The following is a 26,056-nucleotide window of genomic DNA, read 5'->3' on the forward strand; positions in this document are numbered from 1 at the left end:
CAGTTTGGGGTAACATACTAGTCTCTGTAGATGCCATTACCTATACTTAAAGTTGAGTATAATATCCCTGAACACCAAACCCAAATTTATATATATATTTATTTATTATTATACTTTGTCGCCGTCTCCCGCGTTCGCAAAGTAGCGCAAGGAAACAGATGAAAGTATGGCCCAACCCACCCACATACACATGTATATACGTAAATGCCCGCACACGCACATATACATAACTATACATTTCAACGTATTTATTTTATTTCATTATACTTTGTCGCTGTCTTCCGTGCCAACGAGGTAGTGCAAGGAAACAGACAAAAGAATGACCCAACCCCACATACACATGTATATACATACACATCCACACACACGTATATGCATACCTATACATTTCAACATATACATATAAATACATTCACAAACATATGCATATATATACACATGTACGTAATTCATAGTTGCTGCATTTATTCATTCCCATCGCCACCCCACCACACATGAAATGACACCCCCTCCCCCTCACGCGTGCGAGGTAGCGCTAGGAAAAGACAACAAAGTACACGGTCTCTAGCTGCCATGTATAATGCACTGAAACCACAGCTCCCTTTCCACATCCAGGCTCCACAGAACTTTCCATGGTTTACCCCTGATGCTTCACATGCCCTGGTCCAATCCATTGACAGCATGTCGACCCTGTTATACCACATCGTTCCAATTCACTCTATTCCTTGCATGCCTTTCACCCTCCTGCATGTTCATTCCCCGATCACCCCAAATCTTTTTCACTCCATCTTTCCACCTCCAATTTGGTCTCCCACTTCTCCTCACTCCCTCCACCTCTGACACATATATCTTCTTTGTCAATCTTTCCTCACTCATTCTCTCCATGTGACCAAACCATTTCAAAACACCCTCTTCTGCTCTCTCAACCACACTCCTTTTATTACCACACATCTCTCTTACCCTATTATTACTTACTCGATCAAACCACCTCACACCACATATTGTCCTCAAACATCTCATTTCTAGCACATCCACCCTCCTCTGCACAACTCTATCCATAGCCCACGCCTCACAACCATACCACATTGTTGGAACCACTATTCCTTCAAACATACCCATTTTTGCTTTCCAAGATAATGTTCTCGACTTCCACACATTCTTCAAGGCTCCCAGAATTTTCGCCCCTCCCCACCCTATGATTCACTTCCACTTCCATGGTTCCATCCGCTGCCAAATCCACTCCCAGATATCTAAAACACTTCACTTCCTCCAGTGGTATCTTAAGATATATATTTATTTATTTTGCTTTGTCGCTGTCTCCCGCATTTGCGAGGTAGCGCAAGGAAACAGACAAAAGAAATGGCCCAACTCACCCCCATACACATGTATATACATATACGTCCACACACGCAAATATACATACCTATACATCTCAATGTACACATATATATATACACACACAGACACATACCTATATACCCATGCACACAATTCACACTGCCTTTATTCATTCCCATCACCACCTCGCCACACATGGAATACCATCCCCCTCCCCCCTCATGTGTGCGAGGTAGCGCTAGGAAAAGACAACAAAGGCCCCATTCGTTCACACTCAGTCTCTAGCTGTCATGCAATAATGCCCAAAACCACAGCTCCCTTTCCACATCCAGGCCCCACACAACTTTCCATGGTTTACCCCAGACGCTTCACATGCCCTGATTCAATCCACTGACAGCACGTCAACCCCGGTATACCACATCAATCCAATTCACTCTATTCCTTGCCCGCCTTTCACCCTCCTTCATGTTCAGGCCCCGATCACTCAAAATCTTTTTCACTCCATCTTTCCACCTCCAATTTGGTCTCCCACTTCTCCTCGTTCCCTCCACCTGTGACACATATATCCTCTTGGTCAATCTTTCCTCACTCATTCTCTCCATGTGCCCAAACCATTTAAAAAAACCCTCTTCTGCTCTCTCAACCATGCTCTTTTTATTTCCACACATCTCTCTTACCCTTACATTACTTACTCGATCAAACCACCTCACACCACACATTGTCCTCAAACATCTCATTTCCAGCACATCCACCCTCCTGCGCACTACTCTATCCATAGCCCACACCTCGCAACCATACAACATTGTTGGAACCACTATTCCTTCAAACATACCCATTTTTGCTTTCCGAGATAATGTTCTCGACTTCCACACATTCTTCAGGGCTCCCAGGATTTTCGCCCCCTCCCCCACCCAATGATTCACTTCCGCTTCCATGGTTCCATCCGCTGCCAGATCCACTCCCAGATATTTAAAACACTTTACTTCCTCCAGTTTTTCTCCATTCAAACTTACCTCCCAATTGACTTGACCCTCAACCCTACTGTACCTAATAACCTTGCTCTTATTCACATTTACTCTTAACTTTCTTCTTTCACACACTTTACCAAACTCAGTCACCAGCTTCTGCAGTTTCTCACATGAATCAGCCACCAGCGCTGTATCATCAGCGAACAACAACTGACTCACTTCCCAAGCTCTCTCATCCACAACAGACTTCATACTTGCCCCTCTTTCCAAAACTCTTGCATTCACCTCCCTAACTACTCCATCCATAAACAAATTAAACAACCATGGAGACATCACACACCCCTGCCGCAAACCTACATTCACTGAGAACCAATCACTTTCCTCTCTTCCTACGCATACACATGCCTTACATCCTTGATAAAAACTTTTCACTTCTTCTAACAACTTGCCTCCCACACCATATATTCTTAATGCCTTCCACAGAGCATCACTATCAACTCTATCATATGCCTTCTCCAGATCCATAAATGCTACATACAAATCCATTTGCTTTTCTAAGTGTTTCTCACATACATTCTTCAAAGCAAACACCTGATCCAAACATCCTCTACTACTTCTGAAACCACACTGCTCTTCCCCAATCTGATGCTCTGTACGTGCCTGAAACCACACTGCTCTTCCCCAATCTGATGCTCTGTACGTGCCTTCACCCTCTCAATCAATACCCTCCCATATAATTTACCAGGAATACTCAACAAACTTATACCTCTGTAATTTGAGCACTCACTCTTATCCCCTTTGCCTTCGTACAATGGCACTATGCAAGCATTCCGCCAATCCTCAGGCACCTCACCATGAGTCATACATACATTAAATAACCTTACCAACCAGTCAACAATACAGTCACCCCCTTTTTTAATAAATTCCACTGCAATACCATCCAAACCCGCTGCCTTGCCGGCTTTCATCTTCCGCAAAGCTTTTACTACCTCTTCTCTGTTTACCAAATCATTTTCCCTAACCCTCTCACTTTGCACACCACCTCGACCAAAACACCCTATATCTGCCACTCTATCATCAAACACATTCAACAAACCTTCAAAATACTCACTCCATCTCCTTCTCACATCACCACTACTTGTTATCACCTCCCCATTTGCGCCCTTCACTGAAGTTCCCATTTGCTCCCTTGTCTTACGCACTTTATTTACCTCCTTCCAGAACATCTTTTTATTCTCCCTAAAATTTGATGATACTCTCTCACCCCATCTCTCATTTGCCCTCTTTTTCACCTCTTGCACCTTTCTCTTGACCTCCTGTCTCTTTCTTTTATACATCTCCCACTCAACTGCATTTTTTCCCTGCAAAAATCGTCCAAATGCCTCTCTCCTCTCTTTCACTAATAATCTTACTTCTTCATCCCACCACTCACTACCCTTTCTAATCAACCCACCTCCCACTCTTCTCATGCCACAAGCATCTTTTGCGCACTCCATCACTGATTCCCTAAATACATCCCATTCCTCCCCCACTCCCCTTACTTCCATTGTTCTTGCCTTTTTCCATTCTGTACTCAGTCTCTCCTTGTACTTCCTCACACAAGTCTCCTTCCCAAGCTCACTTACTCTCACCAACCTCTTCACCCCAACATTCACTCTTCTTTTCTGAAAACCCATACAAATCTTCACCTTAGCCTCCACAAGATAATGATCAGACATCCCTCCAGTTGCACCTCTCAGCACATTAACATCCAAAAGTCTCTCTTTCGCGCGCCTGTCAATTAACACGTAATCCAATAACGCTCTCTGGCCATCTCTCCTACATACATACGTATACTTATGTATATCTCGCTTTTTAAACCAGGTATTCCCAATCACCAGTCCTTTTTCAACACATAAATCTACAAGCTCTTCATTTCCATTTACAACACTGAACACCCCATGTATACCAATTATTCCCTCAACTGCCACATTACTCACCTTTGCATTCAAATCACCCATCACTATAACCTGGTCTTGTGCATCAAAACCACTAACACACTCATTCAACTGCTCCCAAAACACTTGCCTCTCATGATCTTTCTTCTCATGCCCAGGTGCATATGCACCAATAATCACCCATCTCTCTCCATCAACTTTCAGTTTTACCCATATTAATCGAGAATTTACTTTCTTACATTCTATCACATAATCCCACAACTCCTGTTTCAGGAGTACTGCTACTCCTTCCCTTGCTCTTGTCCTCTCACTAACCCCTGACTTTACTCCCAAGACATTCCCAAACCACCCTTCCCCTTTACCCTTGAGCTTCGTTTCACTCAGAGCCAAAACATCCAGGTTCCTTTCCTCAAACATACTACATATCTCTCCTTTTTTCACATCTTGGTTCCATCCACACACATTTAGACACCCTAATCTGAGTCTACGAGGAGGATGAGCACTCCCCGCGTGACTCCTTCTGTTTCCCATTTTTAGAAAGTTAAAATACAAGGAGGGGAGGATTTCTGGCCCCCCCGCTCCCGATATATGTGGACATGAAAAAACCCACACTTAAATCATTATTTTTACAAAAAAGAAGGAAAAATAGAATGAAGATCCCAAACAAAATATGTGCCTCCTGTTTCTGATGAATTATTGTTTTTACACTGCCTTCTTAAACCTTTAGATGTACATGCATTATGATATCAAAGGCATACCTTGTTGATATGATTTTGCTATTAAAAGATGAAAATATTTTTATGATCTTGTGCTTCTTTTCTAACACAAAGGAAGAGCCTGAGGTTTCTTTACTTGCCACTTAATATCTATAGAAAGCTTTTTAGACAAATGAAAAGTATTTGTTTTTAATTACTATCACAAGCTCGCTTTTTTGCTTAAATCTCATATATATATATATCTTATCCCTGGGGATAGGGGATTAAGAGTACTTCCCACGTATTCCCTGCGTGTCGTAGAAGGCGACTAAAAGGGGAGGGAGCGGGGGGCTGGAAATCCTCCCCTCTCTTTTTTTTTTTCCAAAAGAAGGAACAGAGAATTGGGCCAGGTGAGGGTATTCCCTCAAAGGCCCAGTCCTCTGTTCTTAACGCTACCTCGCTAATGCGGGAAATGGCGAATAGTTTGAATGAAAGAAAGAAATGAATTAAATGTCTTATACTTTTGCAAACATTTTTATCCAACTTAAAAAAGAAAAACTAAAATCAAGATCATATTTAAGGAGTTCCTTAGTAATAATACTTAAGAACACTTCTGACTCAGATGCCAACAACTAGCTCTTGCTGAGTGTCCTCTATTATCAGCACTCTTCCTCTTCCTACTCTTGGTGTCATAGAGATAATGTATGCAAACTTTGAAAGCTTCAGAGTTAACAAGATGCCTCTCAAGGTTAAATGGACTGATGTCATGGTTAAAGGGACACCACCTCTTATCTCACGTTTATGGAGCAGAATTAGACACAGTAAATATTCACAAAGCAAATTATGATGTTATTATGTCCATACCTTATGTAATTTTCACTGAAAATGTAACAAAAAGATATTTCTTTCTTTCAAACCATTCGCCATTTCCCGCATTAGCGAGGTAGCGCCAAGAACAGAGGACTGGGCCTTTTTTGGAATATCCTCACCTGGTCCCCTCTGTTCCTTCCCTTGGAAAATTAAAAAAAAAACGAGAGGGGAGGATTTCCAGCCCCCCGCTCCCTCCCCTTTTAGTCGCCTTCTACGACATGCAGGGAATACGTGGGAAGTATTCTTAATCCCCTATCCCCAGCTCTAAACTCATGGTTTCATGGATTACAGCTGACTGCTGTTTTTTTACTCTATTTTGGGCAACTGGAGAAAGATATCAGTGCATTCCCCTCTGTCGTGTTGATGTACAGTACAGGCTGAGTATATCCATGAGTACAACAGTCCATCCATAGATGACACCACTTGGTAACTGACACTGGCCCTGAGCTGCTCCAAATCCTCCCATGGCACTAGAAGATATGCTTGAAGCTTGCATCAGCATAGTTCAAATTGGCAGAAAATTCCATTTGATTTTTTGTTTTTACCAAAATTGAACACATCTGGTGTTTACTGAATGACCATACATGAAAAACAATTGAGAGCATTTGATACAGAGACAACTGAGAAAAAAGACAGATTTCAGTGGCTAATACCCTACTTAAATTTAAGTAACCATGAAATATAGTTATTTTGACCTATATGAGCACATCACACATGCACCAGATGGTCTTATAAGGAAGATCAGTGAATTTGATGAAAAGCTAAGGACAAGATTATTCTCATATTCATTGATTACATAAAATTCCCTAGTATTTTAAGAAATATGAACAAAAACTATTTTGCAACCCATCCTGCCAAATTAAAATCTTCACTAGGCATTAGCATAGCTGGAGAAAGGGACAGGGAGATTGTGGTACTATGTAATTTGGGTTACTTTCCTGACCAAAAATTTCCCATCTTATTCTTGTATGCACTATACTCTAGGTTATCATGCATTTAAATATGAGCTTATTGAAGAGAATGCATGAAAAACCATAGTTAATCCTGTCATTGTAACGATTGTAAGTTGAATTTTTTGAACTGATCACCAATGCTTGTGAAGAATTCCATTTATTTTGGTTGTTATTTTCAATTATTTTTCTGAATGTGCAGATGATTATTAATTCATATATTAGGTAAGAACCTAAAGAAGAGGAGTGTAGAAAAGATATAAAGAACATTATTTTCATGAATAAATGAAAAGTAACCTTATTTTTTATTGGAAATATAACACTAGTGCAAAAGAGTGTGTCTTTTATGGAACTGACTACAAAAGTTGCCATGTAAATCTGGCTTCCTGCTTTGGTGACTCATTTACACTCCTAATATGGTATACGGGTGATTGTAATGACTGATATTTTTTCTGGCTATGTTGTAAGGTTGCTAGTGACATCTGTGGATAAGATGTGGAATAGTACATCTGCTGTAATTTAAACCATTGTACCAAAATCTTCTGTGGTGTACTTGCACTTTGCAGCCTTCATATCGGACCAGTGTCCTGGCATGTCACAGCCCATAGAGTTAAAGAATATAGAGCACTTTTCGGACTCACCAGAATGTTGACTTATGTGATGTCACTGATTGAAGGTGGATTTGAGATTAATCATACCCAATAAGAAGATTTATAGCTAACAACTTCCAAGATATATGGCATTGAAACAAAAATCCTATCATAAACTGTAAAGGATAAGTATAATGATTTGTAAACATGGATAAGTATAATGATTTGTAAACATGAGCCTTACAAGAGAAGAAATGCTGTAGATAGTTTTAAGATGATTGATTTAGGTATGGAGCTTGCTGGGCAAAAACATACCAGCAACTTAGAAGGAGATTTTACTCTATGAGATTATTTTTATCCATATAGGTGGGCATCCAGTCCTCAAAAAGGACTGCTGGTCCCAGTCCTTGACTCAAAGTGGAACAACAGTCCCAGTCATGGTCCTTCCCAAAGAAAGGAACTTGTACCAACTCATTCTTTGGTCCTTTCATGTATTATAAGTGAAAAATATTTATTTGAAATGAAACACAAACAACCAATTGAAAACACTGGTACTAGTCATACAAATAGTATTCAATAAAGTAACTACAATAATACTTCATTTTCCCTTCAAGATAACCAGCATTTCAAAATGACTGTCACTGTGCTCTGATCTTTTTGGCTTGAAGATGTCTTTCCCAAAAAAGGAGAGCTGCTTTATGGCAGCACTGGAAAGGATAGGTGTTTTAAACTTTATGAACAAGTCCATCAATGCCTGGCTTGGGAGTATTTATTGATGCTGAAGGGTTTAACAGGCCTCTTGCTAAGAAAGTTTCCACCAACTTGGTCCCGGTTTCTTTGCTTTTCGCCCTGCCCTTTTAGACATCTCCAAAGAAGTCATCCTGGTCAATCTCACCCTCTCTGCTGCTGGTTTCCTTTCTCAAATCAGTCAGAATCTTCATCATAATCAACATCTGCTTCTTCACCTTGCTGTGATCGCCTCAACATCATACATGACGTTGTCTTCCAATTTGAACTGAGGGTGTAGTGCAGTTGCCAGGAGGAAGTGCATGTCCTCAAAAAGGGGACCAAACCTGCTTTTGATGCCATTCGAGACAGAAACTACTAGTGGCTGACACATCTTGACATTAGTGCTGCTTTCCTTTAACTCCTTCAACATTTAGAGAGATGACATGAGGTGGGCAGAAATGCCCCCATATAGTCTTTGTTCTCCCCTTGCTTGATGTCTAGTGCCTTACAGACTGATTGCATCACCTCAAGATACTCTTTGAAGAAGCAGATATCAGCTGAAAGATTAACTGAATATTCTAGTCCTGTCATTAAATATTTTAGTTTTTATATTGTATATTTTACTTTTAAGTTTTAACATTTATACCTTTTTTAAAAGTAAAATAGAATAGAAAAGAAGAGAAAGAAATTATTCACCAGATGAGAACGAAGGTACCCCAAGAATGTTGCATGCCAAGTGTAGTCCATGAAGGTTTTCCTTGTCTCAGATGATCTTGACCAGATGAGACACCCCATCGTAGATGGAGTTCCATCTTGTAACAATGGGGACAATCTGCAGAATCCTTATCTCAGCCTTGATGGTGTATGAGGCTTGTGAACTTCTTGCCTGCTTGTTCTACAGCTCTGTAGGTTTACCAAAAGTGCATACTTATATCGACCTTAATGGTGTATAAGGCTTGTGAACTTCTTGCCTGCTTGTTCTACAGCTCCATAGCTTTACCAAAAGCAGTACATCTTCCTGTAGGATGGTGAGTCCTTCAATGCCTTGTCGCCGTCAGAGGTGGCCATTAGGTTCATGGTGTGGGTGGCGCACCTTGTGTGCTTTGGTAGAACATACTCAGAATCTTCTGTAGAACCAGCTGAAAATGAATGTTGAATATATTTAATTAGTATGTTTGAGTGAAAATAAAATAGTTAACATGATTTGTAAAAAGTGAAAGAAATGAAGAAATAATCAATAATCCCTATTTACCTTCCAATACCAATGCCAGATCGTCAGCCTGAATGACTTTCACATCGTCGGTCCTCCCCACACCCTTCCTCTTCCTGGACCTCCTCAGCCAGCTCTTTGTCCGTTTTGCCAAAGACATTGCACAATGAAATGCAACATACTTTTTTATTTGGTTTTATAGAAAAAAATGGAAAATGTGAATAATTAGAAAGATAGAGGAATACGAATAATGAAAGTTACGAAAAAATCTGCTTAGATGCCTTGACAAAGTTGCTACCATTGTCAAGTAGTAGTCTTGCACACCTTTGGCTCGATTGTGAAGTAAAAGGGGATCTTCTACATCTCCTTCGTAAGGACATCAAAAGTGTGCCGTCCAGTGAGTCGTCTACACACTAAGACTGACTTCTTGCTGAAGAGGGTTTCCTAGTTAATCGAGTTATCCCCATGAATGACTTGAAATGAAATGGATTATTGAATTCTTTGAATTGATTTGATTGAAATGTATTCTCAGTATATAAAACTTTTATTTATATCTTAAGAGTAATGTATTGAATTAAGTAACATAACTCACTGTATGTTAGTGATCTTTTTAATTGAAGTAAGTGATATAATTGAAAATTAAGATTTAAGCATACTTGTGGGCATTTATCCAAATGCCTGCCATAGTAGAGACCCACTGTACAGAGTTGAGGATATCCCTCAGGTGCTGCCTCGTCTCATCAAACGTTAAAATGTTTATTAAAAGATATAATAAGTAATACTAATGTTTTCCAATATATATTTATTTGTCGCTCAAAACAGATATTTAACCATAACTAGAATGTGCATTTGCAAACATGAGGGTTGAATAGCCAAAACAAACATACTTCTCTTCAATACGACTGGTAAGCGTCCGCCTACACTGTACTTGTTGACCAGGAACACAGGTGTTTATAAAGTCCTTCCACATATCATATTCGACAACATCAAGTGGCAGCATGTCCACAAAGAAAGCGATTAATTAAAAAGAAATACAAATTTATTATGTTGCTTCATAACTGACTGACAAAGACTTTTACACAAAGTTGAAAGAGTGTTGATTAAATTTACTGACCTCTTCAAAGAGAGCCATGGTGAATCTAGATGGTCTGGTCATAGTCTCCTGTATCATCGGTTAAACCATGGTCCTCTGCCTCTTGTGACCAAGATTCTTCAGAAAGTTGCTTGGCCACTTCTTCCATTTCTAGATCGTCATCCTGTTCTTGATGCATCATTCAAACTGGTTTTGGATGTGAGAATGGCATCTAGAGACATGTCATTTGAGGTTGTTTTGACCTTTCTTGCTTGTTAAGAGTAAGTTCTTGTTTGGCTGACACAGCAAGCACTTGTATTCAATGTTCTGCTCACCCATGGGGCCCATGTATTCAAAATATTTGTATGGCTATGGCCAGTGGTTATTGGGTCCAGTTTTTCTGCTAGGAGCTCCAGTTGCTTGACTTGAGGTTGAAGCACTGACAATGCTAGATTCTCCATCACCTTCAGGCATTGAAGCATGTTCAATTTCAGTCTCATTCTCTTTCTTCGTCTTCTTGACGAAAGAAGACATCATCTTTCTCCAAATGATCTTTAGTCACACCAGAATCATTCATAGACACTTTATGAAAGGTTACTGTATTGAGCTAGGTTTGCTATACTTAAAGTAAGTTTTAAGTCTTCCCAACACTTTTAAGCTAAAGGTAGAAACATATTACCCAAAAGAGCATTTCATTGACGTATCAAGCTTTACTGTATTGTATATTAAAGAACGAGAACCCTCATCCTTAATGCAAAATGATAATTGGAATTAGGTTTTTGAGGTTACATTACAGTAAGTCACATGGTGGTCTGTAATGTATCAGTAGGTTTCTGACTTTTACTTTGTTGAAAAGTTGTAGACATAAACCATGATTTATTGCTATTGATTAATTCATATTTAATTTTCTGTACTTTCCAGAAATGGGTAAGGGTTTTGGTGAACTGGCATATGTGAGGGGGATCATCAAGTACTCCATTTCCCCATTTGAGCAGAGAGCTTTTGCTGGAGCCCTTCGTTATGGAGTCCCTAATTTGTTCAGAAGATTCCGTACCCAGGTTCTTCGAGTTGTTCCACGTAAGTAGATAATTTTCATTATGAGTGATTACTGACTTTCCTGCAGAAAGTTACATAAATTCCAAAATTTGTAGTGTGTGTATATAATGTGGTTTGGACACATGCAAAGAATGAGCAAGGAAAGATTGACAAAGAGGATATATGTGTCAGAGGTGGAGGGAACAAGAAGCGGGAGACCAAATTGGAGGTGGAAGGATGGAGTGGAAAAGATCTATTGGGGCCTAAACAACAGGAGGGTGAAAGGCGTGCAAGGAATAGAATGAATTGGAACGATATATTACATCATGTGAAGCACCTGGGGTAAACCATGGAAAGGTCACTGGGGCCGGATGTGGAAAGGGAGCTGTGGTTTCGGTGCATTACACATGACAGTCAGAGACTGAGTGTGAATGAATGTGGCATTTTTGTCTTTTCTTTGCACTACCTCAGTGAAGGGGGGGATCCTGTTTCCTTTGTGGCAGGGTGGCGACAGGAATGGATAAAGGCAGCAAGTATGAATATATACACGTGTATATATGTATATGTCTGACACGTATCATTTTTGTCAATCTTTCCTCACTCATTCTCTCCATATGTCCATCCCATTTCAACCTACCCTCTTCTGCTTTCTCTACTACACTCTTCTTCCTTCGCCACATCTCTTACGCTTTCATCACTTACTCGGTCAAACCACCTCACACCACATAGTGTCCTCAAACATCTCATTTACTCTTAGTGGTAAATCATTCCACACATTAACAGTCTTGTTGGAGGAAAATACTTCCATTATTTAAAGTACTACTGTGAAAGAAATCAAGAAAATCTAAGCTTAAAGAGCTGCTTAGATATAGCTCATCAAAACCATTCATGAATTTATGTTGTGTTGCTTGCTGTCATGGAGTTCGTTTCTCTTTTATATCATATTAGTGGCTTGCCTCAATACTCATTGTATACAGGCACTGTCATTTTCTAATTAGGATGACCAGAACTGAATACGTTATTCAAGATGGGGTGCATCAGTGAATGGTAGATTGAGAAATTCTGGCTTAGGCTTATATTCAAATGCCTTACCTATGAAGGCTAAATTTTTTATAGTCTTTTTCATTGCTTCTTTGAAGTGCAATACTGGGTTTTTGGTTATTGGAGATTATTACACGGAAGTCTCTTTCCTTTTGTATCATTTGTAGCTCAATGTAATTCACACAGTAGCTTTTCCTCCCATTTTTCACCATTGTGTAAAATGGTGCAATTGAGAATATTTAGATTTATTTGCCACCTGGTAGTCGTCTGTCAGTTAGTCTAAGTTAGCTTGCAGTTTTAAACATTCAGTTTTGTAGTAGCTTTATTTACCAGCTTAATATCATCTGCAAATTTTGATCTCTCATTCTAGCCCATTATCAGTATAATTACCCCTTGACAAGCAGTTGACCTCACACGAGAGCTTCTTCATATTTGAAACAGTTAACCTCATATGAGAGCTAGTGTTAAAATTGGTTACCTTTGCATGGGGGTGAAATATATGGCCACTGATAGTGATAATGGTGTTCCACACATTGTTTCTAAATACTACAGGCCTTAAGCTTTAATGTACACAGAGGTGGTAAATATATGTGATGACAATGATTGTTGTACAGCTAATGTAATAATTTTTTGCTGCTTTGTTTCTGTAGCATGATCAAAGACATCACTGATGAAATCCATTTGTGACAAAAATACTACAATATCTCTCCCGGTATGCCATAAGATAGTTCTAGAGTACTTTATACACCTGGGAGCAGTGCAGCATAAGTTAAATTGTGCACAGCAATCATGAGCAATGTCTCACCAGATTGAGTTGTATGTTATTTTGTTCAGAAAATGATACTCTGTTTAATTATGTCTTTTATGAATTATTTACTATTTACTATCATGTTTATCATCTTGCTGTATATAGCTAATACAAAGCTTTTTGGTAATGTTATTCTTTTTTTTCATTCATTTCAAGCTAGAAGTTTCAGTTTTCTAAATTGTTTCTTACATTTCTCATATGTATATATATGTATGTGTGTGTGTGTGTATATGTGCATATGTATGTGTATGTGTGTGTATGTGTATATGTATATATATATGTATACTATCCCTGGGGATAGGGGTGAAAGAATACTTCCCACGTATTCCTCGCGTGTCGTAGAAAGCGACTAGAGGGGACGGGAGCGGGTGGCCAGAAATCCTCCCCTCCTTGTATTAACTTTCTAAAATGGGAAACAGAAGAAGGAGTCACGCGGGGAGTGCTCATCCTCCTCGAAGGCTCAGAGTGGGGTGCCTAAATGTGTGTGGATGTAACCAAGATGTGAAAAAAGGAGAGATAGGTAGTATGTTTGAGGAAAGGAACCTGGATGTTTTGGCTCTGAGTGAAACGAAGCTCAAGGGTAAAGGGGGAGAGTGGTTTGGGAATGTCTGGGGAGTAAAGTCAGGGGTTAGTGAGAGGACAAGAGCAAGGGAAGGAGTAGCAATACTCCTGAAACAGGAGTTGTGGGAGTATGTGATAGAGTGTAAGAAAGTAAATTCTCGATTAATATGGGTAAAACTGAAAGTTGATGGAGAGAGGTGGGTGATTATTGGTGCATATGCACCTGGGCATGAGAAGAAAGATCAAGAGAGGCAAGTGTTTTGGGAGCAGCTGAATGAGTGTGTTAGTGGTTTTGATGCACGAGACCGGGTCATAGTGATGGGTGATTTGAATGCAAAGGTGAGTAATGTGGCAGTTGAGGGAATAATTGGTATACATGGGGTGTTCAGTGTTGTAAATGGAAATGGTGAAGAGCTTGTAGATTTATGTGCTGAAAAAGGACTGATGATTGGGAATACCTGGTTTAAAAAGCGAGATATACATAAGTATACTTATGTAAGTAGGAGAGATGGCCAGAAAGCGTTATTGGATTACGTGTTAATTGACAGGCGTGCGAAAGAGAGACTTTTGGATGTTAATGTGCTGAGAGGTGCAACTGGAGGGATGTCTGATCATTATCTTGTGGAGGCTAAGGTGAAGATTTGTATGGGTTTTCAGAAAAGAAGAGTGAATGTTGGGGTGAAGAGGGTGGTGAGAGTAAGTGAGCTTGAGAAGGAGACCTGTGTGAGGAAGTACCAGGAGAGACTGAGTACAGAATGGAAAAAGGTGAGAACAATGGAAGTAAGGGGAGTGGGGGAGGAATGGGATGTATTTAGGGAATCAGTGATGGATTGCGCAAAAGATGCTTGTGGCATGAGAAGAGTGGGAGGTGGGTTGATTAGAAAGGGTAGTGAGTGGTGGGATGAAGAAGTAAGAGTATTAGTGAAAGAGAAGAGAGAGGCATTTGGACGATTTTTGCAGGGAAAAAATGCAATTGAGTGGGAGATGTATAAAAGAAAGAGACAGGAAGTCAAGAGAAAGGTGCAAGAGGTGGAAAAAAGGGCAAATGAGAGTTGGGGTGAGAGAGTATCATTAAATTTTAGGGAGAATAAAAAGATGTCCTGGAAGAAGATAAATAAAGTGCGTAAGACAAGGGAGCAAATGGGAACTTCGGTGAAGGGCGCAAGTGGGGAGGTGAAAACAAGTAGTGGTGATGTGAGAAGGAGATGGAGTGAGTATTTTGAAGGTTTGTTGAATGTGTTTGATGATAGAGTGGCAGATATAGGGTGTTTTGGTCGAGGTGGTGTGCAAAGTGAGAGGGTTAGGGAAAATGATTTGGTAAACAGAGAAGAGGTAGTGAAAGCTTTGCGGAAGATGAAAGCCGGCAAGGCAGCAGGTTTGGATGGTATTGCAGTGGAATTTATTAAAAAAGGGGGTGACTGTATTGTTGACTGGTTGGTAAGGTTATTTAATGTATGTATGTATGTATGCATCAGATTGGGGAAGAGCAGTGTGGTTTCAGAAGTGGTAGAGGATGTGTGGATCAGGTGTTTGCTTTGAAGAATGTATGTGAGAAATACTTAGAAAAGCAAATGGATTTGTATGTAGCATTTATGGATCTGGAGAAGGCATATGATAGAGTTGATAGAGATGCTCTGTGGAAGGTATTAAGAATATATGGTGTGGGAGGAAAGTTGTTAGAAGCAGTGAAAAGTTTTTATCGAGGATGTAAGGCATATGTACGTGTAGGAAGAGAGGAAAGTGATTGGTTCTCAGTGAATGTAGGTTTGCGGCAGGGGTGTGTGATGTCTCCATGGTTGTTTAATTTGTTTATGGATGGGGTTGTTAGGGAGGTAAATGCAAGAGTTTTGGAAAGAGGGGCAAGTATGAAGTCTGTTGGGGATGAGAGAGCTTGGGAAGTGAGTCAGTTGTTGTTCGCTGATGATACAGCGCTGGTGGCTGATTCATGTGAGAAACTGCAGAAGCTGGTGACTGAGTTTGGTAAAGTGTGTGGAAGAAGAAAGTTAAGAGTAAATGTGAATAAGAGCAAGGTTATTAGGTACAGTAGGGTTGAGGGTCAAGTCAATTGGGAGGTGAGTTTGAATGGAGAAAAACTGGAGGAAGTGAAGTGTTTTAGATATCTGGGAGTGGATCTGGCAGCGGATGGAACCATGGAAGCGGAAGTGGATCATAGGGTGGGGGAGGGGGCGAAAATTCTGGGGGCCTTGAAGAATGTGTGGAAGTCGAGAACATTATCTCGGAAAGCAAAAATGGGTATGTTTGAAGGAATAGTGGTTCCAACAATGTTGTATGGTTGCGAGGCGTGGGCTATGGATAGAGTTGTGCGCAGGAGGATGGATGTGCTGGAAATGAGATGTTTGAGGACAATGTGTGGTGTGAGGTGGTTTGATCGAGTGAGTAACGTAAGGGTAAGAGAGATGTGTGGAAATAAAAAGAGCGTGGTTGAGAGAGCAGAAGAGGGTGTTTTGAAGTGGTTTGGGCACATGGAGAGGATGAGTGAGGAAAGATTGACCAAGAGGATATATGTGTCGGAGGTGGAGGGAACGAGGAGAAGAGGGAGACCAAATTGGAGGTGGAAAGATGGAGTGAAAAAGATTTTGTGTGATCGGGGCCTGAACATGCAGGAGGGTGAAAGGAGGGCAAGGAATAGAGTGAATTGGAGCGATGTGGTATACCGGGGTTGACGTGCTGTCAGTGGATTGAATCAAGGCATGTGAAGCGTCTGGGATAAGCTATGGAAAGCTGTGTAGGTATGTATATTTGTGTGTGTGGACGTATGTATATACATGTGTATGGGGGGGGGGGTTGGGCCATTTCTTTCGTCTGTTTCCTTGCGCTACCTCGCAAACGCGGGAGACAGCGACAAAGTATAATAAAAAATAATAATATGACTCATGGTGAGGTGCCTGAGGATTGGCGGAATGCGTGCATAGTGCCATTGTACAAAGGCAAAGGGGATAAGAGTGAGTGCTCAAATTACAGAGGTATAAGTTTGTTGAGTATTCCTGGTAAATTATATTGGAGGGTATTGATTGAGAGGGTGAAGGCATGTACAGAGCATCAGATTGGGGAAGAGCAGTGTGGTTTCAGAAGTGGTAGAGGATGTGTGGATCAGGTGTTCGCTTTGAAGAATGTATGTAAGAAATACTTAGAAAAGCAAATGGATTTGTATGTAGCATTTATGGATCTGGAGAAGGCATATGATAGAGTTGATAGAGATGCTCTGTGGAAGGTATTAAGAATATATGGTGTGGGAGAAAAGTTGTTAGAAGCAGTGAAAAGTTTTTATCGAGGATGTAAGGCATGTGTACGTGTAGGAAGAGAGGAAAGTGATTGGTTCTCAGTGAATGTAGGTTTGCGGCAGGGGTGTGTGATGTCTCCATGGTTGTTTAATTTGTTTATGGATGGGGTTGTTAGGGAGGTAAATGCAAGAGTTTTGGAAAGAGGGGCAAGTATGAAGTCTGTTGGGGATGAGAGAGCTTGGGAAGTGAGTCAGTTGTTGTTCGCTGATGATACAGCGCTGGTGGCTGATTCATGTGAGAAACTGCAGAAGCTGGTGACTGAGTTTGGAAAAGTGTGTGGAAGAAGAAAGTTAAGAGTAAATGTGAATAAGAGCAAGGTTATTAGGTACAGTAGGGTTGAGGGTCAAGTCAATTGGGAGGTGAGTTTGAATGGAGAAAAACTGGAGGAAGTGAAGTGTTTTAGATATCTGGGAGTGGATCTGGCAGCGGATGGAACCATGGAAGCAGAAGTGGATCATAGGGTGGGGGAGGGGGCGAAAATCCTGGGGGCCTTGAAGAATGTGTGGAAGTCGAGAACATTATCTCGGAAAGCAAAAATGGGTATGTTTGAAGGAATAGTGGTTCCAACAATGTTGTATGGTTGCGAGGCGTGGGCTATGGATAGAGTTGTGCGCAGGAGGATGGATGTGCTGGAAATGAGATGTTTGAGGACAATGTGTGGTGTGAGGTGGTTTGATCGAGTGAGTAATGTACGGGTAAGAGAGATGTGTGGAAATAAAAAGAGCATGGTTGAGAGAGCAGAAGAGGGTGTTTTGAAGTGGTTTGGGCACATGGAGAGGATGAGTGAGGAAAGATTGACCAAGAGGATATATGTGTCGGAGGTGGAGGGAACAAGGAAAAGAGGGAGACCAAATTGGAGGTGGAAAGATGGAGTGAAAAAGATTTTGTGTGATTGGGGCCTGAACATGCAGGAGGGTGAAAGGAGGGCAAGGAATAGAGTGAATTGGAGCGATGTGGTATACCGGGGTTTACGTGCTGTCAGTGGATTGAAGCAGGGCATGTGAAGCGTCTGGGGTAAACCATGGAAAGCTGTGTAGGTATGTATATTTGCGTGTGTGGACGTATGTATATACATGTGTAATGGGGGGGGGGGGTTGGGCCATTTCTTTCGTCTGTTTCCTTGCGCTACCTCGCAAACGCGGGAGACAGCGACAAAGTATAATAAAAAAAAAAATAATAATGAATTATATCTTATGATTATGTCTTTTATAAACTTTGAAATTTTTGAAAAAAGGTAGATATTTTATAATTTTTAAGGTAAAGTGAAAGAAAGGGTGTCATGTTAACCACATGATCATCATGTAACACATTATCCATTAGCAATCATCGCTCCCTCATACCTATGGTAACATGTAAATGTTTAGGGTAATAATCAATTTGTGATGCTGGTTTTGGTCTTATACTTTTGTACTTGCTTTTTTTCATAAATGATTGCTTTATATTATTGTGAGTTCCATATATTGATCATTATAATTTCAATGTTACTAATAAATCGAGGTGTTTGCTACTGTCTTAGCATAAATATTTATGATAAATTGTGACTTTTTGGTTTTACACTTTTTTACATGCATTTGTTCATAAATGATTGTTCTGTAATATATGTATATCTTTTTTACAAAGCAGTTCAGTTAATTTCTTCAGTTGCAGCTTAATTGTTTCTAATATTTATCAATTTGCAATGCTGTTTTTAGTTGTACGCTGGTTTTCACATATTTTAATGTGTGATTTCTATATGCTATTGAGTGCGCTGGATTATTATTATTACAACTTCACTATCTCAAAGCATTTATTATGAGGTAATTACTATCACCAAGGCATAGATGTTTTTGAGACATTTTTTGTTTTTCTTTGCATTTGTTTACCAAAGACATTAACATGATATAGCACAACTTGGGTGGCAAAAAAAGTTAACTCAGTATTGAATAGTGCTATGTCATGACATCCATTCCTGTGCATGTAAGGGGTTTGGGACTGTGAGCCAATAAAAATATGAAGTATACTCAAAATGGTTGTAAAGGTGTACCAAATAACACGTTATGCAAGTAATGAAAATAACACCAGATTCATACAGAAAATGATAGACTGGTATCTGTGTATCTGTCACATCCACATTTCTTTAGGAAATGGGATAGGCTAGGGAAGGGTTTTTCACATATTTTTTTTGAATATGTAGATGATATTTAGTTCATGCATTAGATATGTAACTAGTAAAGAGAACAACATAGAAAAAAAACCCTATGGAGTGTAAATAAATCAATATATACCATACCATTCACAAAAAAATAATGGATATGATCACCTGCCTTGCCTTGCTTGCTTGAATTGCAAACATTCTACTGTATCACCTGTTTTCCATTGTTTTTCATCGTATCTTATGTATTATTAGTGTATAAATTAGTTATGAACCCACCAAAGAGAAATGAGTGGAAGAATATGTCACTTTCTTGATAAGATATTTATTTTGAACCATGAGACCACCAATATGTTCACTCATCCCTCGAGTGGAAGCAGTCAAAACTGTACACTATTAATCTATTGCCATGCTCTGGCAGTGCATCTGCATTTTCCTGATATGGTCTTCTTCACCTCTAGCACCTATTACATGTGCATGAAACTTTAATTGCAGCTAAGGACAAGATGAATTGACTGTTTCTTTTATCCTTTCTGTCATAAATTGTGGCTTTAATGACAAAGAAACTAATCCTAGCAACTGACCAATGAAGGTGTGGAGCTATGTTCCTCAGGTACTGATAGGGAAGGTGAGGGGGGCTTGTTCCTCAGATATTTCACTTCCAACACATTCACCCTTTTCCTCACATTCTCATCAGTAGTTCATGCCTCACATCCATACAATAACATTGGGACTACTGTATCTTCAAACATGCCCATTTTAACCCTCCCAGTTGTTGTTCTCTTTTTCCATACATTCCTAATTGTTCGAAGAACCTTTGCCCCATCACCTTCTCTATGACTCACTTCAGCTTTTATGGTTCCATTCACTGCCATGTCCACTTACTCTAAATTTTTTCCATCTAAACTCATTCTCTGACTGACTTACCCTTTTGTCCTGCTAAAATGTCCACTTCCTCCAAATTTTCTCCATTCAGACTCACACTCCAGCTGACTTATCCCTCTGCCTTGCTAAACCTCATAACTCTACTCTTTTTCACAATTACCCTCAACTTCGTCCTTTCAGACACTTCAAACCTCAAGACACCAACTTCTGCAGTTTCTCACTCGAATCTGTCACCATTGCTGTTTCATCAGCAAACACCTGACTCACTTCCCAGGCCCCACCTCTCACCCACTACAGATTGCATAATTGTCCTTCCATCCAAGTCCCTTGCATTTACCCTTATCACCACACCATCCATAAGCAATCTAAATACCTATGATGACATCATACACCCTTGCTGCAGACCCACCTTCACCTAGAACCACTCACCTCTCTACCTACTTGCACACATGCCTTACGCTCTTGATAAAAACTTCTCACTGCTTCTAGTGTGTTTCCTCCCTCTCCATATAGTCATAAAACTTTGTACAATCTGCAATTTCTCATTCAAATCTGTTACCATTGCTGTTTCATCAGCAAACCACCAACTCACTTCCCAGGCCTTTCCCTCACCCACTACAGATTGCATATTTGTCCTTCCTTCCAAAACCCATGCACTTACTTTCATCACCACACCATCCATACACAAATTAGATAGCCATGATTACATCATACCCCTGCTGAAGACCCACCTTCACCTGGAACCACTCATCTATCTCTCTGCCTACTTGTACACATGTCATACACTCTTGATAAAAACTTCTTACTGCTCCTGTTATGTTTCTTCCCACACCATATATTCATAAGACTTTCCACAAGGCATCTCTATCCACCATATCATATGCATTTTCTAAATCCATAAATTTTACATACAAATCCATCTGTTTTTCCTAAGTATTTCATACATACATTCTTTAATGGAAACACCTGAGTCACACATCTTCTAGCACTCGTGAAACCATGTTCCTCCTTAGTCTGATGCACGCTCAGTCACTCTTCCATACAACTTAACAGGTACATTCAACAAACTTGTACCTCTGTAGTTTGAAGCATGTTTTACAAAAAAGTGTGTATTGCATGCAGCAAAACTCAATTTATTTATTAAATGAATATCTTTCATGTCCATTACACAAAAATCCATTTCAAGAGGTCTCTCTGTATCTTGAATGGGCTCAGTTGGAGGAGGAGTACTTGCTGGTTGCTTAGACATAGTAGTGACTGGTTCAAGTGGGCAGAAGTGTTGAAATATGAGTGGAAAACAATTTGTCCTTGCCCTTTGAATGCTAGCAGAGAAGTGACACAGTGAGCAGCATGGCTTGTGCAGTGTCATCACCCTTTGGTGTATGGCAAGCTGAGCTTGTGTCATGTTGTAATAGCTTACATTATAATTGAAAATGGGAGCAATGTAGATGCCCACACTATTTCTAGATTGTTATGTTGATTTACACTATATCATGACAGTACTAAATGTTCACCAAGAAGTGAGTAAAACGACTTTACTATAGAATTGTTTGGATATAACAAGACGGGATACAACTTATGAGTATCTGAGATACTGTTAGACCTGCCTATAGAACAATTTTGAAAGAGCACATGCACCTAGATTAGTTCCATCTTCTTGTTATAACATGAACCATTGATACAATATGAACTCAGTTGGCCATGTGGTGTTAATGCTGCCCATGCCACCTGACCAACACGTCACTTCTCTGATAGTTTTCCTAAGGACATATCATTTGCCACTCGTATAATTTACACTTGTACCCATGTTTACCTGTCACCTCAGTGGCTAGCAAGTAGCCCTGATACAAGTGAACCTGCCAAGAACATAAGAAAGCCCTTTAAATTTGAGGATAAACTTGAGCTTGAGGCTGATAGTAAAAAGTTAATCAGTCAAAGTAACCTTTTCTCAGTCAACTTTTTCAATAACAACAGTGCATTCAAGCTTGAGGTATGACTAAACCCCAAGACATGCATAAATTGGTTGAAAATAGCTCAGATATAACAGAATAACATTATGCATGCCATCCAAATTGCCCAAGTTTAGTTCAAATGAGCTGGTAGAACAATGAATGATAAAAAAGAGAAAAGTTTTGTAGCAAAACAAAGAAAACATTAAGATTTTGCCATGGTGCTCTCACCAGATTGATCTCTTAAACACCAGTAGGCATCTGACATTGTGAAATGATAAAGAAAATGAACTGTTTCTCAAGATAAAAGAACATCATTAAAGAACAACAAAACAAGAAACAAGTGATATTCAAGCTTTACCTTAATCAGGTAGTAGTAAGAAACTTGTAGTGGAAGTGTAATGGTAAAAATGGTAAGCACTAAAAACATCATTGACTTGACATGTTTCCTCAAGTGATGTATCACTTCCTCATTTACACAATTTTAATCCACATATCTCCATTTCTTCTGATGTTTGTGTAGTTTTGTAATCTCGGCTTATCCTCATTATTACAATAATTATAAGTGAAACTCTGAAATATGTGAACCCAGTTTTTTGTCAGTACGACATGATGAGTGATGAATTGAAGGTTCATACCTTTATAAGTGATATATTCAATTTGCAGAGTCTTCTTTCTTCCCTCTACTCAGGGATAGAAGTAATAATCTTGAATGAAATCATCGTATTACATACTCAAAATATATCTTGTATTCTTGTTTGATGAGTATACTTCAAGAGAGAAATGTTTCGTTGAACCCTAGTGTATTAACTTCGTTCTGTCTTTACTGTCTGGCATTATAAACCAACCCTAGGACTGGGATTCTGAACATATTAGGCTACTATGCCTGAAAAAGTAAGGCTTACCCTTTGAATTGAATACTTACATTCCCCCCTAGTATTATACTACATCTACTGAAGAGCTGAATCAGGACAGTAAGAGTGAGAACAATCATTTCATCATAATGCCAGTGGTAGTGAGTAGGGCTTGGGAAGGAGATCTTGATGCTCATAATACATTCAGTTCTGGGCCTCCCATACAAAGACTTTTAAAGCCAGTCAGCCTTGTGCAAAATTTAGCTCATTAATATCTGTGCTAAATGCAGTAATGTAATCTCTATATTTACAGATATCTGAATTCACATATACAGGTACACAACCAATTTTCCGACACTCTTGGTTTCAAAGCCTTGTCAGATTATCCATTTTGCTAGACCATCTGTGGTCACATGATAATAATTCATCAGCACACATCTAACCCACTAATTATACATCTCCCGTGTGTCTAAAGTATACCGTGGACTGCTAGAAATTTAAATTAAACAAACATCAAATGTTTAAGAACCCTAAGATTACCAGTAAGTCTGTCCTTAGATTGTTTGAATCAAGTGGCATATCTCGGGTAGGGCAGGTGCCCTGGATGCCACTTGAAGGGGGGCGCCAGTGACATAATGGCGTCCTGGATCCAGACAATGACTCGGATCTTAAAGGTTTAGATTTCTTAACCATGAGAACACATCTTTGGCATTTGGAATCACATTGATATCATTATTAGTTCAATAGTTATTCACAAAATTTGATATTTCCATAATGGCATCCTGGATTCAGACAATGATTGCTGATCACTCCCAAAATCTAATCAATTGGTCCTTGTGTCATTTCTGACTTCCCCTGAAAATTTCATCAAAATATGTTCGTAACTTTTGTTTAAAGTTGCTCACAAAAAACAAACAAATGCCGGTAAAAACAATCTCCTTGGCAGAGGTAATAAAGATAAAAAGTATTAGTGTCATGCTTGGATGGGTGCAATTTCAGTGCTTGCCATAGGTGCTATTACCCCAAGATACACCCCAGTTTGAATCCTGTGGGGTCTTCTTTGTCTTCTGTTCTTAGTGTTTTCCTAGGTGTGCATCACCAGAATAATGCAGTTTCGTATGCGTTATACACCTGCTCAGGACAGAGGTGCTCGTCAGCTATGAGTTTCGCAAATTCATCCACTTACTTGGCAGCTCCTTCATGGTTAGCAGATGATTTTCACCGCACACTTTATTCATGGAAATTGCATGATGCTTCTTGAATCTTTAAAGCCATCCTTCACTATAGTCACATTCATGTTTTAATGTAAGTTCTTTATATTACAACTTAGTCAGGTCCATTACCATGCTACCTGACAAGTCCATTCCATCACTCCGACAGTCAAAACCATTCCATCATCACTCGATCGTGCTCAGTACTCTTACCATCTTAAATAGTTTTTCTAATCATCCTTTGCTTCTTGGAATCGCTGTCTGCATAGAATTTCAATATTTTCTCCCTTTGCTTCTTTATATCATAAACAGTTGATGAACCAGTACTATAGATGTCACACAACTTATGCACTGAAACACCATGGTCCATTTTTTCAACAGTCCTACTTTATATCATAAACATTTGATGAACCAGTACTGTAGATGTCACACAGCCTACGCACTGAAACACCATGGTCCATTTTTTCAACAATCCTACTGGTGTTAAAATTTGACACCATGACTGACACACTCATATGTCTTAGAAGCTATAGCTAGGGTTAAATTTATGCAAAGCTAAGAATCTCACAGAATTGCGGTATCCAACGAGTGCAGTGTAAAGAATGTAAATAAGCGTGCCCTACACACATCGCCGTCTGTCGCCGCTGTAATTTCAAGTTCCCTCATGTAGTTTTGTCCAGACTAAAGGAGGTGCTGAACCATCAGTTGCCGGAAAATCAATGGTGTACCTGTATTTGTAAGACTCGGATTCAGTCATGTTTACCTTAAAAATGTTACTATATTACTAAGAATTTAGTTATTGTTACAACTCCCCTCCTTGGCTGACATATATTGTCACTGAGTAAAACATTTTATATGATATGTTTGTTACTGTCATGCATTTCTTCTGTCATTTATGGTTTATTGTACCTTCTGTATGTTCAGTATTAACAAAGTTGCATCTATGGCATCAACCTGATTCTCGTTTCCATTAAAAGGTTTTCGTTTTCCAGTTCTATGCAGATCAAGCTTCTTAGACTGTGTATTATTTATTCCATCATAAATACACATTCATGCATATTCTGTAAACAGTTATTGAAAAAGACAAAAGTATTTCATCGATAAAACTATAAATCATTGTGTATTAAGTTAATGCTTACATCCCTTGTTTCTTTTTTTTTTTTTTTTTTTTTTTATACTTTGTCGCTGTCTCCCGCGTTTGCGAGGTAGCGCAAGGAAACAGACGAAAGAAATGGCCCAACCCCCCCCCCCCCCCCATACACATGTACATACACACATCCAGACACGCAAATATACATACCTACACAGCTTTCCATGGTTTACCCCAGACGCTTCACATGCCTTGCTTCAATCCACTGACAGCACGTCAACCCCTGTATACCACATGACTCCAATTCACTCTATTTCTTGCCCTCCTTTCACCCTCCTGCATGTTCAGGCCCCGATCACACAAAATCTTTTTCACTCCATCTTTCCACCTCCAATTTGGTCTCCCTCTTCTCCTCGTTCCCTCCACCTCCGACACATATATCCTCTTGGTCAATCTCTCCTCACTCATTCTCTCCATGTGCCCAAACCATTTCAAAACACCCTCTTCTGCTCTCTCGACCACGCTCTTTTTATTTCCACACATCACTCTTACCCTTACGTTACTTACTCGATCAAACCACCTCACACCACACATTGTCCTCAAACATCTCATTTCCAGCACATCCATCCTCCTGCGCACATCTCTATCCATAGCCCACGCCTCGCAACCATACAACATTGTTGGAACCACTATTCCCTCAAACATACCCATTTTTGCTTTCCGAGATAATGTTCTCGACTTCCACACATTTTTCAAGGCTCCCAAAATTTTCGCCCCCTCCCCCACCCTATGATCCACTTCCGCTTCCATGGTTCCATGGTTTCTTATAT

At 39.8% G+C, this 26,056-nt stretch overlaps 1 protein-coding gene across 1 annotated transcript in view; it reads left to right on the top strand.

Moving 5' to 3' along the window:
• UQCR-Q (Ubiquinol-cytochrome c reductase ubiquinone-binding protein) overlaps nucleotides 1-26,056 on the top strand; it is a 41,495-nt gene that overhangs the window by 9,780 nt on the left and 5,659 nt on the right. The window contains exon 2 of the mRNA XM_071665750.1: nucleotides 11,281-11,436. Within this exon, the coding sequence (XP_071521851.1) occupies nucleotides 11,281-11,436 (156 nt within the window). The remainder of the gene's footprint in view (nucleotides 1-11,280; nucleotides 11,437-26,056) is intronic.

Source organism: Panulirus ornatus, chromosome 10 (genome assembly GCF_036320965.1).
Source record: "Panulirus ornatus isolate Po-2019 chromosome 10, ASM3632096v1, whole genome shotgun sequence".
Classification (NCBI taxonomy): domain Eukaryota; kingdom Metazoa; phylum Arthropoda; class Malacostraca; order Decapoda; family Palinuridae; genus Panulirus; species Panulirus ornatus.